The sequence below is a fragment of the Cucumis sativus genome, chromosome 3 (assembly GCF_000004075.3).
Source record: "Cucumis sativus cultivar 9930 chromosome 3, Cucumber_9930_V3, whole genome shotgun sequence".
NCBI lineage: Eukaryota > Viridiplantae > Streptophyta > Magnoliopsida > Cucurbitales > Cucurbitaceae > Cucumis > Cucumis sativus.
In genome coordinates, this window is record NC_026657.2 from 38,402,660 (window position 1) to 38,421,757 (window position 19,098).

The 19,098-nt window shown below is 35.5% G+C and overlaps 3 protein-coding genes across 13 annotated transcripts; 1 reads left to right on the plus strand and 2 right to left on the minus strand.

Annotated features, from left to right (window-relative positions):
* The first annotated feature begins 362 nt into the window (after positions 1 to 362).
* LOC101212293 lies at positions 363 to 5,020 on the plus strand. 5 transcript variants are annotated; one of them, XR_004215400.1, is made up of 4 exons: positions 363 to 813; positions 1,116 to 4,348; positions 4,457 to 4,528; positions 4,879 to 5,020. XR_004215400.1 is itself a non-coding variant. In XM_004136402.3 (2 exons), exon 2 carries the CDS (start codon positions 1,374 to 1,376, stop codon positions 2,628 to 2,630), a length of 1,257 nt encoding a protein of 418 aa, XP_004136450.1. In that variant the 5' UTR covers positions 363 to 813; positions 1,116 to 1,373; the 3' UTR covers positions 2,631 to 5,020. The 5 variants fall into 5 exon arrangements, 1 of the variants encoding a protein (XP_004136450.1); XR_004215399.1 differs by having other exon boundaries at positions 1,116 to 4,528; XR_004215397.1 differs by having other exon boundaries at positions 4,457 to 5,020.
* A 370-nt stretch (positions 5,021 to 5,390) lies between these two features.
* On the minus strand, positions 5,391 to 9,629 carry LOC101218753. 6 transcript variants are annotated; one of them, XM_031882967.1, is made up of 8 exons: positions 9,306 to 9,629; positions 8,426 to 8,496; positions 8,214 to 8,311; positions 6,785 to 7,968; positions 6,653 to 6,703; positions 6,476 to 6,574; positions 6,185 to 6,349; positions 5,391 to 5,723 (listed from the first exon to the last, which is right to left on the minus strand). In XM_031882967.1, the coding sequence occupies exons 4-8, from the start codon at positions 7,937 to 7,939 to the stop codon at positions 5,580 to 5,582; spliced, it is 1,614 nt and encodes a 537-aa protein (XP_031738827.1). In that variant the 5' UTR covers positions 7,940 to 7,968; positions 8,214 to 8,311; positions 8,426 to 8,496; positions 9,306 to 9,629; the 3' UTR covers positions 5,391 to 5,579. The 6 variants fall into 6 exon arrangements, with proteins under 6 accessions (XP_031738827.1, XP_031738826.1, XP_031738824.1 ...); XM_031882966.1 differs by having other exon boundaries at positions 8,401 to 8,496; XM_031882964.1 differs by having other exon boundaries at positions 8,205 to 8,311; positions 9,306 to 9,623.
* A 2,324-nt stretch (positions 9,630 to 11,953) lies between these two features.
* On the minus strand, positions 11,954 to 18,223 carry LOC101218517 (pentatricopeptide repeat-containing protein At5g10690). Of its 2 annotated transcripts, XM_011654230.2 has the most exons (12): positions 17,938 to 18,222; positions 17,396 to 17,578; positions 17,135 to 17,267; positions 16,396 to 16,493; positions 16,124 to 16,285; positions 15,944 to 16,012; positions 15,465 to 15,600; positions 15,151 to 15,383; positions 14,058 to 14,135; positions 13,352 to 13,420; positions 12,779 to 12,955; positions 11,954 to 12,271 (listed from the first exon to the last, which is right to left on the minus strand). In XM_011654230.2, the coding sequence occupies exons 1-12, from the start codon at positions 18,127 to 18,129 to the stop codon at positions 12,020 to 12,022; spliced, it is 1,782 nt and encodes a 593-aa protein (XP_011652532.1). In that variant the 5' UTR covers positions 18,130 to 18,222; the 3' UTR covers positions 11,954 to 12,019. The 2 variants fall into 2 exon arrangements, with proteins under 2 accessions (XP_011652532.1, XP_031738823.1); XM_031882963.1 differs by lacking the exon at positions 13,352 to 13,420 and having other exon boundaries at positions 17,938 to 18,223.
* Positions 18,224 to 19,098: the final 875 nt, after the last annotated feature.

A 19,098-nucleotide genomic window follows, 5' to 3' on the forward strand; every position in this document is an offset into this window, starting at 1 on the left:
GAATAAAATGTTGGTTTAATTAGAATTATAAAAAAAAAAACATTATACAAACTTTAAACTAGTTAAAACGTATATTATTTATAATATCTAAATTAGTAACATTTTGTTGCTTATACTTATACATTTCATCCACTTTTCTATCATACAATTAAAATACGGATTCATACCTCCGTCAATATCAAATCTATGAAAACACGAAAATTCCGATAAATCTAAAAGAAAAATTAATACAATGTGTGATTGTGTGTGTATATATATGTTGTAAGAAAAGAGAGAAAAAAAAAAAAGCCAAGAAGGGTTGGGTAGGGGAGAGGATTGGGACCCACTCACTGAACTTTGGTTTTCTTTTTTCTTTTTTTTTTTTTGGGTTTCAATTCTTCTCTTCCAAAACTAAAACGAAGTTTATGTTTTTTTCTTTTTTTTCTTTTTCCCCTTTCTTTCCTTCAGGTCAGACCTTCTTCATAATCATCATATTCATACATACACACAAAAACAACATACATACATACATACAATCTTCTTCTTCTTCTTCTTCTTCTTCTTCTTCTCCTTCTTCTTCTTCTTCTTCTTCTTCTTCTTCTCCTTCCTCTTCTTCTTCTTCCATTTACATAACTTCATTCTTCTTCTTCTTCAATTAATCCCCTTTTTTCCAACTTTCCTCATCATCCACTTTACTGATCTTTCCATCATTTTTACTTCCAATTTCCTACTTCCAACTTCAACCCACATCCCCAATTCCCTTTTACGAACAAGGGTTTCTTCTATTTCTTACTCTCCTTCTGCAATTCGCGTCCTTTGCCTTTCTTCTTCCAGGTAAGTGGGTTTCCTTTTTTTGTGTTTTTGTGCCTTTTTTTTCTTTCTTTTTTTCAATTTCAAGTTAGGGCTTTGATTTTTCGCGATGATCAATACAGCTTTCTTTCCTCGATTTTTCTCGTTTTCTTTTTTTTTTCTTTCTGGGGGTTTAGTGATTTTAGCTTCTTTGATCTCTAGGGTTTTGGTTTTTGCGACTATAGATCTGGGTTTGTGTTTTATTGCTTGTTGCCTTTGTTTTTTTTTATTGAGGAATCCTTATCCAATTAAATGTTACTTAGTCATTGCTTGAATTATGATTTCAGGCTGCTGTAAAACCCCCACTTTTTTGCTTGGTGCGCGTATTATGTATATGTGTGTGTGTATATATAATATATTTATATATATATATATATTCCTTCAAATGGTGCGGCGTTTTAGACTTGATTTGTTCTGAATGACGTGGAAGTACAAATTCTGGGGGATTTTTGTATTGGTACAATACCACAATTCAGCTTCAATTTTAGTGACTGGGGTTTGGAGCTACAGTTTATAGTGTATGAAACCAACCGGCCTCTGGAGAAATGCAACCTCAGCACAGCTCCAGAATTGATTTAGGTGACTTGAAAGCTCAGATAGTTAAAAAACTTGGAAATGATAAGTCCAAGCGGTACTTCTTCTTCTTGAGCAGATTCTTGGGTCAGAAGATGAGCAAGGTTGAATTTGATAAGGTGTGCGTTCGTGTGCTTGGAAGGGAGAATATTCAGCTCCACAATCAATTGATAAGGTCAATTTTGAAGAATGCTTGTGTAGCCAAGACCCCACCACCAATAAATGCTTCAGGACATGCACAATCTGTGTTACAAGCTTCAAACAACTCTCCTTGCAGGGAAGATGGCCCCGAACAAACTGGATCTGCCTTTCCAAATCAGAATCAGAGTAAACCAATTTGGCCAAATGGAGTTCTTCCGGTATCCCCACGGAAGGGTAGATCTGGCTTACGTGGAAAGTTTAGGGATAGGCCAAGTCCGCTTGGTCCAAATGGAAAAAGCACATGTCTTTCATATCAATCAACTGGCTCTGAAGATAGCAGCAGCAAAGTTATTACAGAGAATGGTAATGTAACCTTGTGTGACTATCAGAGACCAGTACGGTATCTCCAATCAGTAGCTGAGCTACCTGAAAATGACATAGATGGTGCAGTTCAACGGCCATCAGAAAAACCAAGGATACATCCAACAGAAGCAGCTATTCTTGAAGAAGGAGAGGAGGTGGAACAGTCGGATCCCTTAAGCTTCCTGAGAGGTCCTCTACTTCCACCTCTTGGTATTCCATTTTGTTCAGCTAGTGTAGGTGGGGCACGCAAGGCCTTGCCAGTCAGCAGTAGTGGCAGTAGTGATTTTCTGAGTTGTTATGACAGTATTGGATTGTCTGATTCAGAGACAGTGAGAAAACGCATGGAGCAAATTGCATCTGCACAAGGACTTGAAGGTGTTTCTATGGAATGTCCTAGCATCTTGAATAATACTCTGGATGTGTACCTGAAGCAATTGATAAAGTCTTGTCTTGAGTTGGTGAGAGCAAGGTCTACATTTGAACATTCAGGGCACCCTATCCAGAAGCAACAAAATCAAGGGAAGGTTTTAAATGGCATGTGGCCTACTAACCACCTACGTGTACAGAACAGCAATGGGCGATCTGAAGTTTTGCAGGAAAAGAGTTTAGAATGCTCGGTGTCATTGCTTGATTTCAAAGTTGCTATGGAGCTCAATCCAAAGCAGCTTGGGGAAGACTGGCCTTTGCTGTTGGAGAAAATTTCTATGCGTGCCTTTGAGGAATAAGCAGTCGCAAAGGTTTTATTTATTATTCTACAGCCATCCAAGGCTGGTCGTTCTGATCGTTGGGGGTTTAAAATTTACCTGGGATATCATCCCGTCCTTACCTTCTTGCTGGGGTATACTTGATCGCTCCCATTTGGTTCAGGCTCCAAGTTTCCATGCTAATATATTGTAACTTTATTGCCTGCACCATTGAGGAAGTTGAATTAACTCGACTAAGAAAGAGGGAGCTTTCAGCCAGAATGCCCATAAAAGGTTGTTCTGTTGCATTTTTAGCATTCTTCTTCACCCCATTTGCCACTACCATGTAACTTAGCTTTTCGTGTAACTTATTTTTGAGAGAATCAAAAAAGTTTTGCAGGGATACTGTCATTTAGTTTGGTGAAAGATGAATCGCCTGGGTGAGAGCTTCAGGTGCTCTGTATGTATCTTTAGAATCTGAGAATTTATTGGAATTTCAATATCAATAACAAATTAACATCCATTTCAATGCACTTCGTGGTTTTTTCCCTTGCTCTTCTATATGATTAATCAATATATTATGATTTTGGTCTCATCTTCAAACTGAAATTAGTTATTCTTAATCCCACCTTCACGATATGAATAATGTCAGCTGCCCCTCTAGATAAATGTTAATGTGTATGTGTGGGAAGTTCAAGTCTCAGGAGCAGCACAGCCTGACTTCAAAGTGTCTGCAACCAGATATCTTGCTTGCTACTGAACAAATCAATGCTCTACGAGTGCCATGGCCAATTGGATGCAGATAATTCTTCTTAAAGGTTAACGGCATGATTGAAGTTTGAAGTAGACAAGAGGCACAAGGCCATAATAACTCAAAAGGTACCTGTTCTTTTTTTGAAATAGAAAATTTTTCTTTCCTGCTCAGATATTCTACACTTCTATGTGCTGGTGCTTGGGTTTTGTAAGATATGATTTGAATCTTGATTGAAAAATATATTTGCATTTAAAGTACTATTAAGCATTGTACTGATTGTGGAAAGTTTGACCTGGTGCTGTGTATCTGTTATTTTATCACAAGTGCCTTGCCATCATCATATTATTGATTTGGTTTTCTTCTGATAGCTTTACCGATTTCTTCTTATGATATTGCTTGTTTGTCATATTATGAAATAACAATTGCCGAGTTCAATATGAACTTCAGAATCTATAATGTACAAGGGAAGGAATTTCAGAAGCAATCAAGGTGAAGTGGCTAATTGCACAACAATATGACAGTATCTTTCCTTCTTTACGTATCATGTCAAAAGCTGTATTGACTCTCACCATTGAAACTTTTTTTTCTCTCTTTTGGGAGATGTAAAGTTTGTTTAGGGAAATAAATTAACTAGGGATAGGTTGAGATTTTAAGATAACATGTCTGCTAAGAGACAATTTACTTCGTTACTGATCAGAATACAACTTCTGTCAATACTTTTGATAATACACTGTTCATATGATTTTGATTAAGAAAAAAGAAATCCTTAATCTTTCTTTGACTTGGGAGCACTTGGACATGTTAAGTATTTAATTTAATTAAGTTTCGAGGAGATGGTTCTCTTATCTAATTTATATCTTCTTAATTTAGAATTTCTACTTTTCTGCTGAATGATCCATGATTTGGTATAATATGTTGAAAACTTGGTTATCCTGGACTTAGAAATGATCAAACTGCAGTCTTTGTCCTTGCTGTTCATACTAACAGTGGCATGCTTGTTTTAAAGGTATGCAGAATTCTTTGAAAATTTTGAAATTGACCAGCAATACTATCCTTGTGCTTTATCCTGTTTCTTAATTCCCATTTATATGTGATGTTCGCTTGTGATTTTCAGGATGATCATGTGCTTTGTGCAGCGAATTCTGGTTTCATTTTACTCACTCAGCTATGTAGACTTCTGTTTCGTGTAAGTCGATTGCTGATATTAATGTGCCTTGTTTTGTTTGTGGGCTGGAGGAAGCTTTTACGATGGTTCTTTGTTTATATCGACCTGCATGCACTCTTTAGCTTAAGACTTTGGTGCCTCAATGAGATATTCAAATGAGGTAGAAGTCACACTACCAAAGCACTTAAAAGAAAAAAAGAACGCTTTCTCTCAGGATTCAGCAACTGATTAAACCATTGACCTTTGAAATGATAATTGGTGTCTATATCTACCTTAAGCTATGCACATGGTAAAATATTGTCTTGGTTATTAATGTGCTTCAAATTGTATAGGCTTGGTACATGCTCCAAGTGTTCTGTTTCTGTAATCAGGTGTAAATCAATGCCCGTGTAGGAGATGGAGATCGTTCTGTTCATTATCCAAAATGTGCGTAATTTGCGAGATTATAATGTATTGGATTGGCAGGAGCCCCTATGTAATGAGCTTGTTCTGATGGGTTCACTTTTTTCTGCAGTTTGGTTTGTGGACTTTTGTCTATTTTTATCATTGATTTTGTTGTCTAATCAGCACTTCCATTTTTCAGAAGTTGAAGGTACTTTTTTTTTTCTTTTTAAAGGAAATTTTGTTGAGCCTCTCGAGCTTGTGAAAAAGAAGTTGAAATCAGTTTTTATAATTTCGAAAGTTAAGGAGTTCAACTCTGCTCTTTGCTCAGCTGCGTCTTATATTCATTTGACAGAGATTTGTGTACTGTCAAAATTTTAAATTCACAGGTCGAACTTATAATGCAATAGAAATTAGATATCAACATAATTTTAAAGTTCAGTTTACAATAAATTAATTAGCTACATTAATTGAATTAATTCACACAAATGATGAAATCATGGATTTCCAATCAACTTATGGACAATTTTTATTCAAATCAATAAGAGAGTTGAGATCAACAGCAATTGGTGAATGGAGAGATTAAAACAGATTTAATTTGTACAAAAGAAACATAAAGTTCCATACAGTAAATCCTAAATCTTTAAAAAGTGGAAACTATTTGATGATAAAATTTAATTTGGTTATTATATCATCTGAAAGGGTGAGAAGTTGCTGCTGATGATTTACAAATGGGGCACCAGTTCTTCAACCTCAACCATTGTTGAATGCATGCTACATGATACTGATGCTCACATTGCAGTCTCCCAACTTCATCTCCACTCACATATTCTTCCTGCAAAAAAGCAATTTTTCTTTTACAGAGATTTAAATTCCTCACTGGCATACCAAATAAAAACTATCAAGTTCCTATGAAAGAAATCATTCTGCAAAAAAGGAATGTAAAGATGACTTTCAAGGTATGCCGTATTACTACTGATCTCACCCGCTTTGGTAGGTTTAAGACATAATAATGTTAAAGTGAAAATGAACGACCTGAAAACAAGGTGATTGACTGATTGCTCAAGTGAAGATCAAAGGAAACAGAGAACAGAGCTATAATTTTGAATTTGTTAGCCCTTGAAATTTGAATTTGCACGCATGTTGCCTATGTTATTCTCAAACCCAAAGGGTACTTTGATTCAGTTTTTCAAGTCATTTTCACATTTGCTCTCTATCAATCTGCACACTAAATCACTCTCCCTGGTGTTAAATCGATCAAATGAGTCGAAGTAAAGAAAGGAGATGAAAAGGAACCTGACAAATACAGCATTTGACATCACTCAGTTCCCCGATAGGATCCATGGCTGTTACTCCTTTAGGTTTGGACTGATAGATGCTTCTATTAAGGCATTTTGTCAGCGCTTCTTCGGACAGTGCTGTGCTTACTGTCCCCATTTTCTCTTCTAAATCTAAAAGTTGCTGTTTAAAAACAGAAGAAGAGAGGTGAAGACTACTGCAGAGGAGTATTTGGCAAAACCGTTATATATGATATGTGCTGATTGCAGAAGTAATCCAACTGACTTTTTACTTTAAAAAAGTGCTAACCTCATATGTCATGTTATCAATGTCAAGTCTCATGTCTCTGTGCTGATCATAGATGTTCAGGCTATTGAGGAACACACTCGTCTCAAGAAGAATGGTTTGCTGCAGGACAAAATGAAGAGATTGTCAGCATGTTTGATTCTCAGTTAAAAGTATGAAAGGAAGCGAAAGACTACACACCTCATAAGTTAGCTCCTCCTCTTGTTCAATTCTCTCCAACGCCAATAGTACCTGTGAAATGCATAATAATTAAGTGACAACTCTCTTTCAAAACCACAAAAATGAGATGCGTAGTCTAAAGAAGTCGAATACCTCAGCAATTCCATCGACATTGTGGCATCTAAAACGGCTTGCATTTGTTGAAGTGCTTGAAAGACCAACTTCTGCAGAAGTAGCTTGTCTAATGTCATGTAGCCTTTGACTATAGCCTTCTGGTTTGGGGGAAGTAGTGTGCTGCCTGGAGTGTGATTCTGAAGATAACTGAAGTGAAGTAGAAGCATTTGAGGAACTGGAGACATTAGCCTGAGGCCTCCATGAAGTCGTTGCTAGTGAATCCTGCAGTGACAAATTGTCACTTATGCCTTGGTAAGAATGCCTTCCCCCACTACATACACTAGTCAAACTTCGAGTCCCATGTGATGAAAGAATATTTTTCCTGTGAAACACGTTTCGACCTGGTATTTGATCAGAAATAGAGATACCATGCCGGTAGATACACTTTTGTCCTCGGGAAGTTCCACTCACCTTCTTTCCTCTAGAACTGGAACTATTCTCACCATCAAATGTCATCTTCTTCATTACATTCTTTCTTCTCACAAGGTTTGATTCCAGTAAAGAATTATTTGATGGAATTACTTCAGATACAGAATCACATGTGAGGTTTCTTGAATTGTACCTACTGGAACTACCATTTGATTTCTGGCAAAGACTTCTAGGCCTCATTGATGCATGAGGATCTTCATTGTCCACTTCATAACTTTGAATGGAGACTCTCTTAGATATATTGCTAGAGTCCGTACTGCAGCTTCCCCTTTCCATCAGCATGGCATTAGCGACCACTGGACTTTCAGATTTCGCATGAAGCCCTGTATGGAACAATCCATGAGGTGAGATGAATTCCAGTTCTTCCAAGTCATCCTGAATGCTATCATTTTCAGATGAATCTGTTTCAAGCTTAGATGATAACTTTCCAAATGGATCTGGAAAAGATTTCCTGAGATTTTGGATTCCAGAGGAACTTCCAAAACCTTCTTTACCACTTGAGCTGTGGAATGGTCTTTTTGAGCTGAATTTACTCGAACAACCAACTTGTGCACCACTACTGGAGCATATCCTGCCATTGCAGCCAGGGCGATTGCTGCATTTATTACTTTGATCCCTGTGCTTCATGTTATCCCTCAAAACTACACCAGGTCCCTTCCTAGAAACAATTCCCACATGAACTCTTTTGCTAGAATACCCATCCATCAGAAACTCTTTGCTGTCTATAAACCAATCTGCACCAATTAAGGAACATACAATAAGTGGAAAAACTTACAATTAGACCAATAATCAATCATTGGAGTCCATATTATAAAATACCTTGCACAAGAATTTGGATAACGAAATACATGGACTATGAAAAACATACTAGACTACAGCAAAGATACCGAATGTAAAGATAAGAGAAAAAAGCAGCCCATGAAAGTCATGAATTTACATTCAAAAAACTTTAGAAGAAGATGGAGAATACCTGAAATACCTCAAGCGCTGAACAACAACTATTAATCTCAACTTGGAAATCTGCTAAGCTATAGCCTTGACTACAAGAAGCACTTTTGCTTTTGCACTTGATCAAGTCTGCACCCATGATTACATTAATATATTAGAACCCTTCTGTTCAATCATGTTTTTACTCTCTGACTCGAGGAAAAGAAGGTAATGATTACCCAAGGTAAGTTTCACTTGTCATACAGTTTTGAAGAAGCTTTTCTCTGTCTTCCTTATTTCCTTTTCCTTTTTCTGTTCAGTGATATCTACTCGACCTACAGCAACATTTTCATGATTATGAGTTGAACTTTTTTGATGTTAGACAATCAGAAGCAAGATGGACAAGATAGAGTAGTAAGGTCCAAAAACAAGCTAAATACATATATCATCATATGATTAATTGAACCTGAAAAAATCAAGATTTTAATAGGTCCTACTGTGCTCGTGTCACAATCTAGATCTGCAGGCTTCGAGAATTATTGAGTCAAAAGGAACGATTAGCAAATTAACAGAAAAAACATTCAATATAAAATGAATATTGGACGATACTCATAATAAGATAAACAATTACAATACAAAAATGAGAAGGAAAAAAAAGGGATGAAACCCCATAATCAGATACAAAATTATAGAAATCCCTACAAACAATAATGCAGAAAAGGAACAGAACATCTGATCTTCAAGGAACATTTCTGAAAGAAAAAAAAAAAAAAAAAACCATTAAAAGAATAGAGCAAAAGAACCCAAAGTGCATATGCAATAATAATCCATCCTCATAGCAAGTGGATCTCAATGTATTTTTTTGATCGGTTGCTTTCTACAAAATGTTCCTATTTCAAAGCTAAAGACCTGATCAGCAATCTGGTAACAATGCATCACAATCAACTAAAATGGAAGAGTGGGAAAAGGTTAAAATGAACAAACCCAACAAAAGAAAATTGCCAAAATCCAAATAGAAGGCAGAAGAAAAAAAAAGTTCAGATAACAGAATCCATCATAAAGACACCAAAAAAGAAAGAAAAAAAAGTTCATAAAAGTGGAAAAGCTTTAGAAACCGAAGGAAGTAGAGAAAAAGGGTAATTACCGAACTTCAATTCTACACCAAATTTAGTGGAAATTGTGGTGAAAAAGAAGGAAAGATGAATGAAGTTTTTGAAGGCGATTATGTTGAGTTTCTGGTGGGAACAAGAATGGCGGTGAAAGAGAAAGGAAATGAATATAGTGAGAGATTCTTTACTTAGAAGCTGAAGTGAAGACTCTCAACAATGGTGCCGTTCAGCAGCAGAAAGAACAAAGAAGAAGAAATTTCGGGTTCGGCGATATGAGCCGTTGGATCGGAGTGTTTGGTGATGGACGGCTGAGGAAGGTTGTAAAGTTTGAACCCATCATTTCATTATAAGCGATTTCACTACGGTGTCAGTGGCAGATGAATTATTGTATTCTAAGAATTCAAAGAGATTGCACCATATTGACAAAATATAATGTTATCAAGAGGAGATGGAGGGTAAATAGTTTGCCTATTTTTTCTACTTTAATAAAACCCCATAAAAAATTGTTTTAACAATTTTTGAGTGAGTGTCTTTTTAAGTTATTATAAAAGTTAACTAATTTGTTTGAAATAAAATATTTTTTTATAATTCAGCCAAATAGAAAAATGTTCTTTACTTCTTTACTAGCACCAAGGCCAAGAAGCGTCATTTTGACCGCTCCTTAATGGGCCCTCAACGGCCCATTTAGTGAGTGGTCTAGTTTGGTGAACGACGATGGCTATCGCAGTAGTGGGCCCGGTATCGCTTTCCATGTGGGCCCATATTTCTTTTCACTTCTCACAAAGTTACATTCTTACCAATTAAAAATCATATTCCAAAATACATCAATTCTAATTAAACAATTGGAATGGTAAAAAATAGCAAATTTGATCTAACATTTATTATATATAGCAAAATTTTCATATTTTATCCATTATAAGAGTAATAGAAATCTAAAATAGAATAACTTATAAATATTTTAATTGATTTTGCTATTTTTAGAAATGTCACGTTAAAAATTATATCTTTTATATAAAAGCAACTTTTTTTTTACTATATTTCTGTTGTGGAAGTTTGGATCTCAGTTTTTTGAGAAATGGAAGATTAAAATTTAAAAAACATAAAACTTATTCAAAAAGAGGTTTAACAAAAAAGTAAAGCCTGTACCCATAAAAGAAAAAATATTGTAAATAAAAAAACTGCTGAAAATATTTAGAATCTATAGCAAAATTTATTTTGGTTGTGCCAACTTACGTCAAACAAGATGAAAAATAGCTAGTTATACTGTTTTTTTTTCTTTTTCATTTTTACACATTTATAATAATAAATTATTTTGTGGAGGTGTGATGGTCCAATTAAGCATGATTTATATTACCTAATATTTGGAGAGGGAAAGGATTAGGTTAAGAGAGGAAATGTTTACAAAAAGATTTTCAAAACACAATAATCTTCAACCACTGTCTTTGAGGAATGTGATGTCCAATAAATAATATCTCATTAACCTCACCTAATCTCCTTTCATTCTCTCATATCTTAAGATTTTAAACAATTTTTTGTGCAATTCCTATATTTCATACAAGAGATGCTTGTTATATGGTTTATGGTTGGATTTTTTGCGCTTAAATATAATGTGTTGATGGTGTTTTTCTTTGAAATTTGTGTAAAAGAATGTTGCAGATTAGTAGGGGTATGTAATGGACTGGTTTGTATGCCCCATTAAATATGAAAGCTTCAGTTGGTGGGACAACTAACATTATTTATTGGCTGTGAATAATGTGGCCTGCAAGTGGACCTAAAATTGCCAAAGCAAATGGTAAGGCTAAATGGAAACCACTTTTGAACCAAGGTCACCAATTCAAAGATTAAAGATGACACGCAAGGCTCAATTCTTAGACAAAATTGAAGTATGAGAAGGAATGAAAATCGTTATTATTTTGGGTTTGATAGAAGATGTCTAGATAAGATAAGTGGCAACATCCTAAAGGGAGACTTTAATTGATCTAATTACTATAAGTGTAAGACCAAGGATAAAAGTGAAAGAAAAAGGCAGCAATGGCAACTCCGGCAACCAAATTTTTATCACGCAACTCGGTCGATCAATGCCTTGTTTTTTTAACAAAAAAAGACTCCATTTGGATGTCCATCCCTAGATATGGAGTTATCTAGGAAGCACAGACACTTCAGTTTGGATAGTTTGTCCATGTCGGACACTTGGTGGACACCTATCGGACGTTTACTAGTGCCAAGTACAACAAATGTATTAGACATGCATAGAACACTCGTTAAGTAATCTAAAAAGACACATATGGCAATAATAATAACTTTTGAACATGCAATGCATCAAGCTAAGTCTTTTAAGCATATAAATGCATCAATTCATTTACTATGAATTTTCTTTTACTATAAAAATGATATATATATAATTTAAAAATGAATATTTTAATAAACGTATTCTTGCCATGTCATGTTCTAAATTTTTAAACTATGATTTGTCGTCGCCGTTCATGTGGTATTTGTGTCTCGTATCCATGTTTGTACTTCTTAGGGGGCTATCATCAAAATAACTTTGATTTGGATCATACGACTAACTTATCGAGCAAACGATCTAGGATGAGATAATAGCGATTTGAAACATTTTAAAGGTAAGAAAATGAATAGACACAATGCTCAAAAGTATAATGAAAATACCACAGAAATGCGGAGATGCATGAAAACATTTGCTGTAAAGCTAATAATTCTATTTTAAAAAATGGAGGTTTGTTTTTGTCTATTACGTCTTACAAGGGATGTTTGGCCGATGCTGAATTGGAATGGGAGAAATAAAGCCATACAATTGCTCGATAGTAAAAACACCGAGAGCCCTCAAACTCGAGCCATAATACGTACTATACTTGCTATGTCTTACAACAACGACCATTTTGTACCTCTTTTGCAGAATTAGATTCGCAACATGTCCAATCGATGCTGTAGTTGTTACACCAGGAGGAGGGCTTCTCATCATTTTCCAAAGGGGCTCATCCAACTGCACCATAAACAAATATTTACTTCTATACAACCACAACCACTCGGTCAAATGATATGGCATAAAGCTTTGCCTTCCACTTTTATCGAAATCAAACAATAACCCAAAGAGTCCGTGGTCGAAATAACTAGAAGATTGCACATGCCCGTCAAAGCTTGTGCTTCATTATCATGAAAGATTTTGTTAAAAGATTCGTAAAAGGAGCTAAATTCTTTTACAAACTTTAACAATTTGTAGAAAATTTCTGAGTGGAAAACAGGATCTTAATTCTTAAAAGACCGACCATGATCCTCCTCAAGGGGCCTGTCTTATTCAATTAAGAATCCGTTGTAATTACAAATGTGGTATAGTAAGGTATTATTTCAAAAAATTGAGTATATTTCTGCCATTTTGAGATATGATATGGTTCAAAAAGGTTAAAGTTCACAGAAGAAAGACCATCTGTAGTTATAGAGAAGATTCTATCTCTATGGTGTAATTTGTAATGGAAAAAAGATTCTAACTCACCTCAGTACAGTCTTCTCGGTGAAGTAGTCCAATACATATACCCCAGTCGTCTATGATAGGCACAACTGATTTGTCAAAGAAACGCATAACCACCTCCTTCAACAGTAAGCTTCCATTTAATGGCTGAACGGCTTTAAATGGCATCATGACACTCTCAATTGGTGCACCCAGATTTACCTGCAACGAGTATGTATGATTAAACTAAAGTGAAGACTTACATATGATCAAATAATTAATTAAAATGCATGGTAATGGCAGATATTTAAGACTCGAGAATTAGAGAGCTGAGTTTATTTATCAATAAGGGGTAATTCCCACGGGAAAAAATAGAAAGCCTCCTCTTCTCTCACAATACAGACTAGCTCAAGAAATCAGCGAAAAGATATCCACCCCCAGACCTACCCTTTTCTACCCTCTGTTTATAACGTACCACCATAACTTCTACAACTAATTCCTAATGGCCCTAAATACCCTAATAATGTTCCTCAATTATCCTAATAGCATTCCTAGCACATACATAACATCTTCAAGATGTAAAATAACCGGACATATGTAAGCACAGAAAATTCAAACCCGAGGAAATATGCAAGGACTAAAGAAAGATTTGGTGAGTCCCAACAATGCTTCAATACGCAGAGCAACCTGGATCAGCAAAAACATAAATATTATAAATTACCTTAATTGAATAAAGAAAAGTGCGACAAGCCATGGGGAAATAATCTGGTTTCATAAAAGACATCACGGTTCAAGGCTTCTAATGCAGAGAACAGTAAGAGGTTAGAGCATTTCAACTTTCAAGCATTGGACTGCTCAAAAGAAAAACTTTCACATGGTCATAGACTATTTGGAAGCTCTAGAAGTATATGATGGCATATAAATTCTTCTGGATTATGAGTAGCATAATCATCTTCAAATCAAGACCCATCAAGAAGCTAAAGTGCTCAGGAGATTTTAGATTGTATAAATAGATTTCAAAGAACTAGAAAACTAAAAGAAACCTACTTTATGAGAGACGTGTATAAATCATCCTAAGCCAGGCCCATAGTAAGCCTTAGAATTCCTTTGAAGCATATCACTAACGAAACATGAAAAAATGGAACCATAATGAAGTTTATGATAACTATTTACAGAGATTTCTATAAAATCAAATCAAATTTTCTCCCGGAGTGCAAGAAATAGTGAATTGAGAAAATATCCTCCATTCACAACGAAAGTAGAGGCTCCAAAATGGCAAAATGCTTAAGCTAACAATTAAGGATGATAGGATATATATACTTACACTGCCACCTCGACTAGCCCATGAGATTCCCTTCCATTTCTTAATAATTGTTGAAAGTTTCTCTATTGCCACATCAATCTGCAAAGGACATATATCACAAAGTCCATGAAATGTCTTAAAGAAAATAATTTTTTTTTATGAGAAACAGACAGTCATAATTTTATTGATAATGTGAAATTCTTAAAGAAAAGAATGAAAGAAGATTAACCAAATCTGAAAGTTTGAGGATTCTAAAATTAAAATGATTTCATCAAGATTGTAAAGTTGCAGTTCATCTTTAAATCACTTTAACAACTCTAATCATTCATGATTCTGCTTACTATAGGAAATAGAACCTTTATTGAAAGAAACCTTTCAGAAGTGACAACATATAACATCCTCCCACTCAAGGAAAGTCCAAGGGGGGCAACAAAAAGAAAATAACCCAATCCCAATTGGATTGAAAGCAAGGAGCCATTGGGTTAAATAATAAAAATAACAGTTGTAACAGAAACCCACAGCAAAGAACTAATTAGCTCCAACATGTTCTCACCAGAGCATTTCAAATAATCCCCACCTGTATGTTTAAAAAGGTGGGGACGCACTATTTTGTACAGTAGACTTCAAAAATGTGTATGATTTTCCTTAAAATACTAACTTACAATTAGTCTCCCGCTCTTCTTTACAGTTGCACATAAAACGCCAATTTGGAGAAATGGCATGAAGGAAACCCTTTTTAGGATCAAATATGTACTGCGCATACACCAACAACCAAAACAACAATTCATGAAAAGAAGATTTTTGCTTCCAGGTGGCTTTTGACGACTTGCCACTTAAAATCTTGCCAAATGCGTAAAGTAAAAATATTTTTTTTCTTTACCAATCAGACCCTCATTGTGGTCAAAACTATAGTAAATTAGATAAACTAGCACTGTATTAGCTCATTCACTTGTATAACAATCAACAGTCATTCTCTATCTAGAATCTACTCAGGGTGTACATGTTGTTGTCTCCAATATAAAGGAAGCAAACTTTTAGCACCTAAAGGAGAAAAGGAACAACAAGGCATGTGTTGTTCAAAAACATTTAAATCTCAGAAGAAAATGGATAGTACCTGATTGTCATTGAAAGCTGCCTCCATGAGAAGATGATCTGCTTCTTCCTGATATCCAAGAGAAATAGTTCCAGAGGAGTCCAGCCACATGCGTCTATGCAAACATTTGACCATCCTATAATCTCCTCTACTAGAAAAAACTCTCATAAGAGTGAGATAAAGATGTGGCTTTGGCCGTAACTCCAAATTCCATCCAGAAAGCTTCAATAATTCCCCAAATAAAGAAAGAGCACCTGATACCATGGACAATCAGTAGCCAGTACATTTCAATCCCAAAATTTCCTACCACTTACTAGTTATGTATTCACTCATACCATTAATAGAGCCACAGTTAACCAAAGCATCAATCATTGCAGTGTATGCAGTTCGATCAATTGACAAACCACGACAAGACTTCATTTCCAGCACAATTTTGTGAACAAGACGGACATCTTTCAGAATCCCAAAACTCTATAAAAATTATAACAGTAATTAATGAATGGGAAGTTCATGTCAGAAAAGTGAATCAAGATGCACTAGCTTGTAGCTCTAGTTATCCAAAGGAGCTAGAACCTAGAATCTCTCAAGAAAAATTTAGAACATGCAAGAATTATTGTGGGTCAGACCAGAATGAGGGGTGGGGGAGTAAATATTTTCCTATTGCCATATGTAATTAAGTTGGATGCAGATTTTGCATGGTTTATGAACAATGGCTGCAACAATTCTTCTCAGAGCCGCCAATCCGAAGTATATGTAACTTGTAAAAACTAAATTGTCTTACACGATAAGCAAAGCAGGTGAAAAGTTCACTGACCTTAAGTAAAGTAGTATAAGTCACAACATCAGGAAAAATATCTTCCTGATCATACTTATCAGCTCGTTCCTGAAAAGAATGAAATTATGAGTAACAAAATATAAACACTGGTTGATTTCCCAACGAATTAATAAAAATATTTGGAGGCTCTAAACTGGCCTTTCAATACATGCTTGTGACCTTCATTTCCTTGAAAAAATACATTGCCGCGTCCAGTTTGTTGATCTTCACACAAGCAGATATTAATGTATTATATGTGAGCCTATCAGGTTTCAACTCCAGATTTAGCATCTCATTGTACATGGCCAAAGCAGCTTGAGGAACACCTGAGCTTATGTACCCCTGAAAATCCAAGAGAACAGAATTACTCAGCAACGTAATCCAAATTCTGGCTTCTCCAATTGCCCACCAGGTCAAAATATTTTCCAGCAGAAATAAAACTGTGTGCACACCTTCATCAATAAGTTGTAAACTGATATTGAGAGATTGCCTCCTTCACGAAGTAAGAACCCATATCGTGCTATTAGACCATTGGCACGGCGCATGTCTCCTGCACTACAAAAAGCAACATGATACCATAAATGCAACATTTTAAAATATAAAACTAATAAGACCATTTGAACAAATTTTAAAAGAAGATTCAAGGCACAAATTTTAAAAGAAAAAGGAACTTAATGCATACTATTCATTGAAAAAAGTGCATACTTAACTATTTATTAGGAGTTCAAGGCGCAGATTTTAAAAGAAAATCAGATGTTTCATTTTAAGCATTTTAAATATGAATAAATGGCATTTATATATACATGATCATGTCTGACAACCATGTTAAATTGCACCATCCATTCCACGCTGATTTAGTCGTTACATGTTTCCATTGAAATGTTGAAGATTTATAATAGTAGTAAGAATATACCTAAACTGTTACACAGAGAAATGTATAATGCTCATCACCATCAATTAAGGTGGGGGTGTTGAATTAATAATGATAGTGAGAGACTTACAGCAGCAAATGTAATATAGTAAATATAAATATTTACACCTGAAAGTATAATAATCTCAACTAAAGTACAATAAGTTGACTGTAAACTAACTTCCTAAACACTTGAGACGTTATTCTGATCCTTGAAGCTTAGATAAAGATGGTAAGGATACAGAAAACTGCATAATAAGTGACCTCTCATAGGAACTGACCTGCTTCAATTAAAGCATTTAGAAGACCATATATAAGTGGTGCTGACAATATTGGACCTCCGATGGCAGTTCCTTCTTCCACAGATTCAAGTAATTGAAATGCTTCATCAATCTTGCGAGCTTCGCCCAAACCCTGGCAAAGAAAAGATGAAGACGTGACTGGAACAAGAACTAATCACGACTCTTCCACATAAACTGCCATTACGGATTTCACACAATTAGGAATCTAAAACTCGGAATAGTTTAACTATAATAAATTACCTTTAATAGCGTGCCATAACTGACATTGTCAAGGCCACAATTATCTGGTTTAGACATTTCATTAAAAGTCCTCAGAGCTAAATCAATATCACCACAGTGAACACAAGCTTCCAAGACCGCATTCATAACAATTGTATTCAGCTTTCCATAACGTCTCTTGGCAATCTCAATTTCCTCAAATACCTGAGAAAGTAAATGACGAAAATTGAGCTAATTTCCGAGAAGGATATAGTTCGATGCAAACCATCACTTATAGTACAACCACTAATTTCTAACGTCCACACTAATCCGTTACGTGAGACTATATAATTTTAATCAATAAGAATGCATGAAATACCGGTGCTTAAAATGAAGATGACAACGAAAACTATCAAATTATGCTTTATCTAGAAGAGGCATGAGAGTAGAATTTCGTACACAACAACAAGCAATGACCAAAGATTGGAGTCCTCAGTCTTTCTCCTCACTATCTCAATGTTGAACAGTTGAACAGTTGAAATGAGTGCAAAACGAAGTAAATAAAGAAAAGAAACATGTAAAACCTGGTGGAGCTGCTTTCGACGGGTGAGGCTAACAACACGAGAGGTTAATCGCTTGAGATTAGGACTCCGAGGAGAGACTCTCCGAAGGCGGGAGGTGGCCGTGCGAGAAGGAAGCGAACAGAAAAATAGGTTCGTTGAGTTGGATGTATTTAAAGCCAATTGACGAGAGGAGAATGATGCGATGGGTAGCATCTTCTCCGGTGGTTGTGAGTGCCGATAAGATACGGAGAGAAATTAATCATCAACCATGGAGCGAAAGAGAGACTGAATAATGAAGGACGACGGGATGTAAAATTGGCGGTAAATGAAGGTTGTCGTTTGGTTGGGCTATTCGGCCCAATATTGCATCACTGGGCCTGGCCCGGTTTAAGCCAATTCTGTGTGTTTGTACACGGCCCAGCCCAGCCCAATCAGTAAGTAAAAGAAAAATACACTTCCCCACTCGGAGGTTGTTAGGGTGGTGTCTAAAGTTTCAAAAGATATACTTTACCTTGGAGGTTTTAGTTAATAGGGTGATGTCTACCAATGCCGTTCAACTCAGCCGCCCAAAACGTAAAATATGGTATTAGTTGATATTTATGTTTTTAGTGCAGCTTCTTCGAAATGCATTTATTGAACATACAAAAGCATGTAATCAAACATGAAATCAACTGAAAATTGAAAAAACAAAATGTATATTTCTAATAGTCAAAGTTCCAATCCTATTATTAATTGTTTCAATCGAAATTTGAAGATAAAAATCTCAACTCAAAAAACGTTCAACTCATCGATTAGATTAAAGTCAAATTGTTAAGGTTTCATGTGTGAAAGATTCAAAAGAACAAACAAAATAGAAGAAATTGAGAGTTGAAATAGATTGAGGAAGAAGAAGATGAGGTACAGAATGAATTTTGGAAGGTGCAATTTCTATAAGTTACAATTATACTCGATTTTGTTTAAGATTGTACATAAGTCGAGTTGGGCCAGGTTCAAGGAAAAATATTAACCAACCCAAAATAAATGGGATGGCAAAAATTGAAGTAATATGCAAGAATCAACCCAACCCAACTCAACTTAAGAATTTCGAGTTGGGCCAAGTGACGTTGGGTTCGCGGGTTGGCCTTTGCACGTGTAATTCTTATTTTAAACAATCATGATATGTGTCCATGTAGAAAATGATAC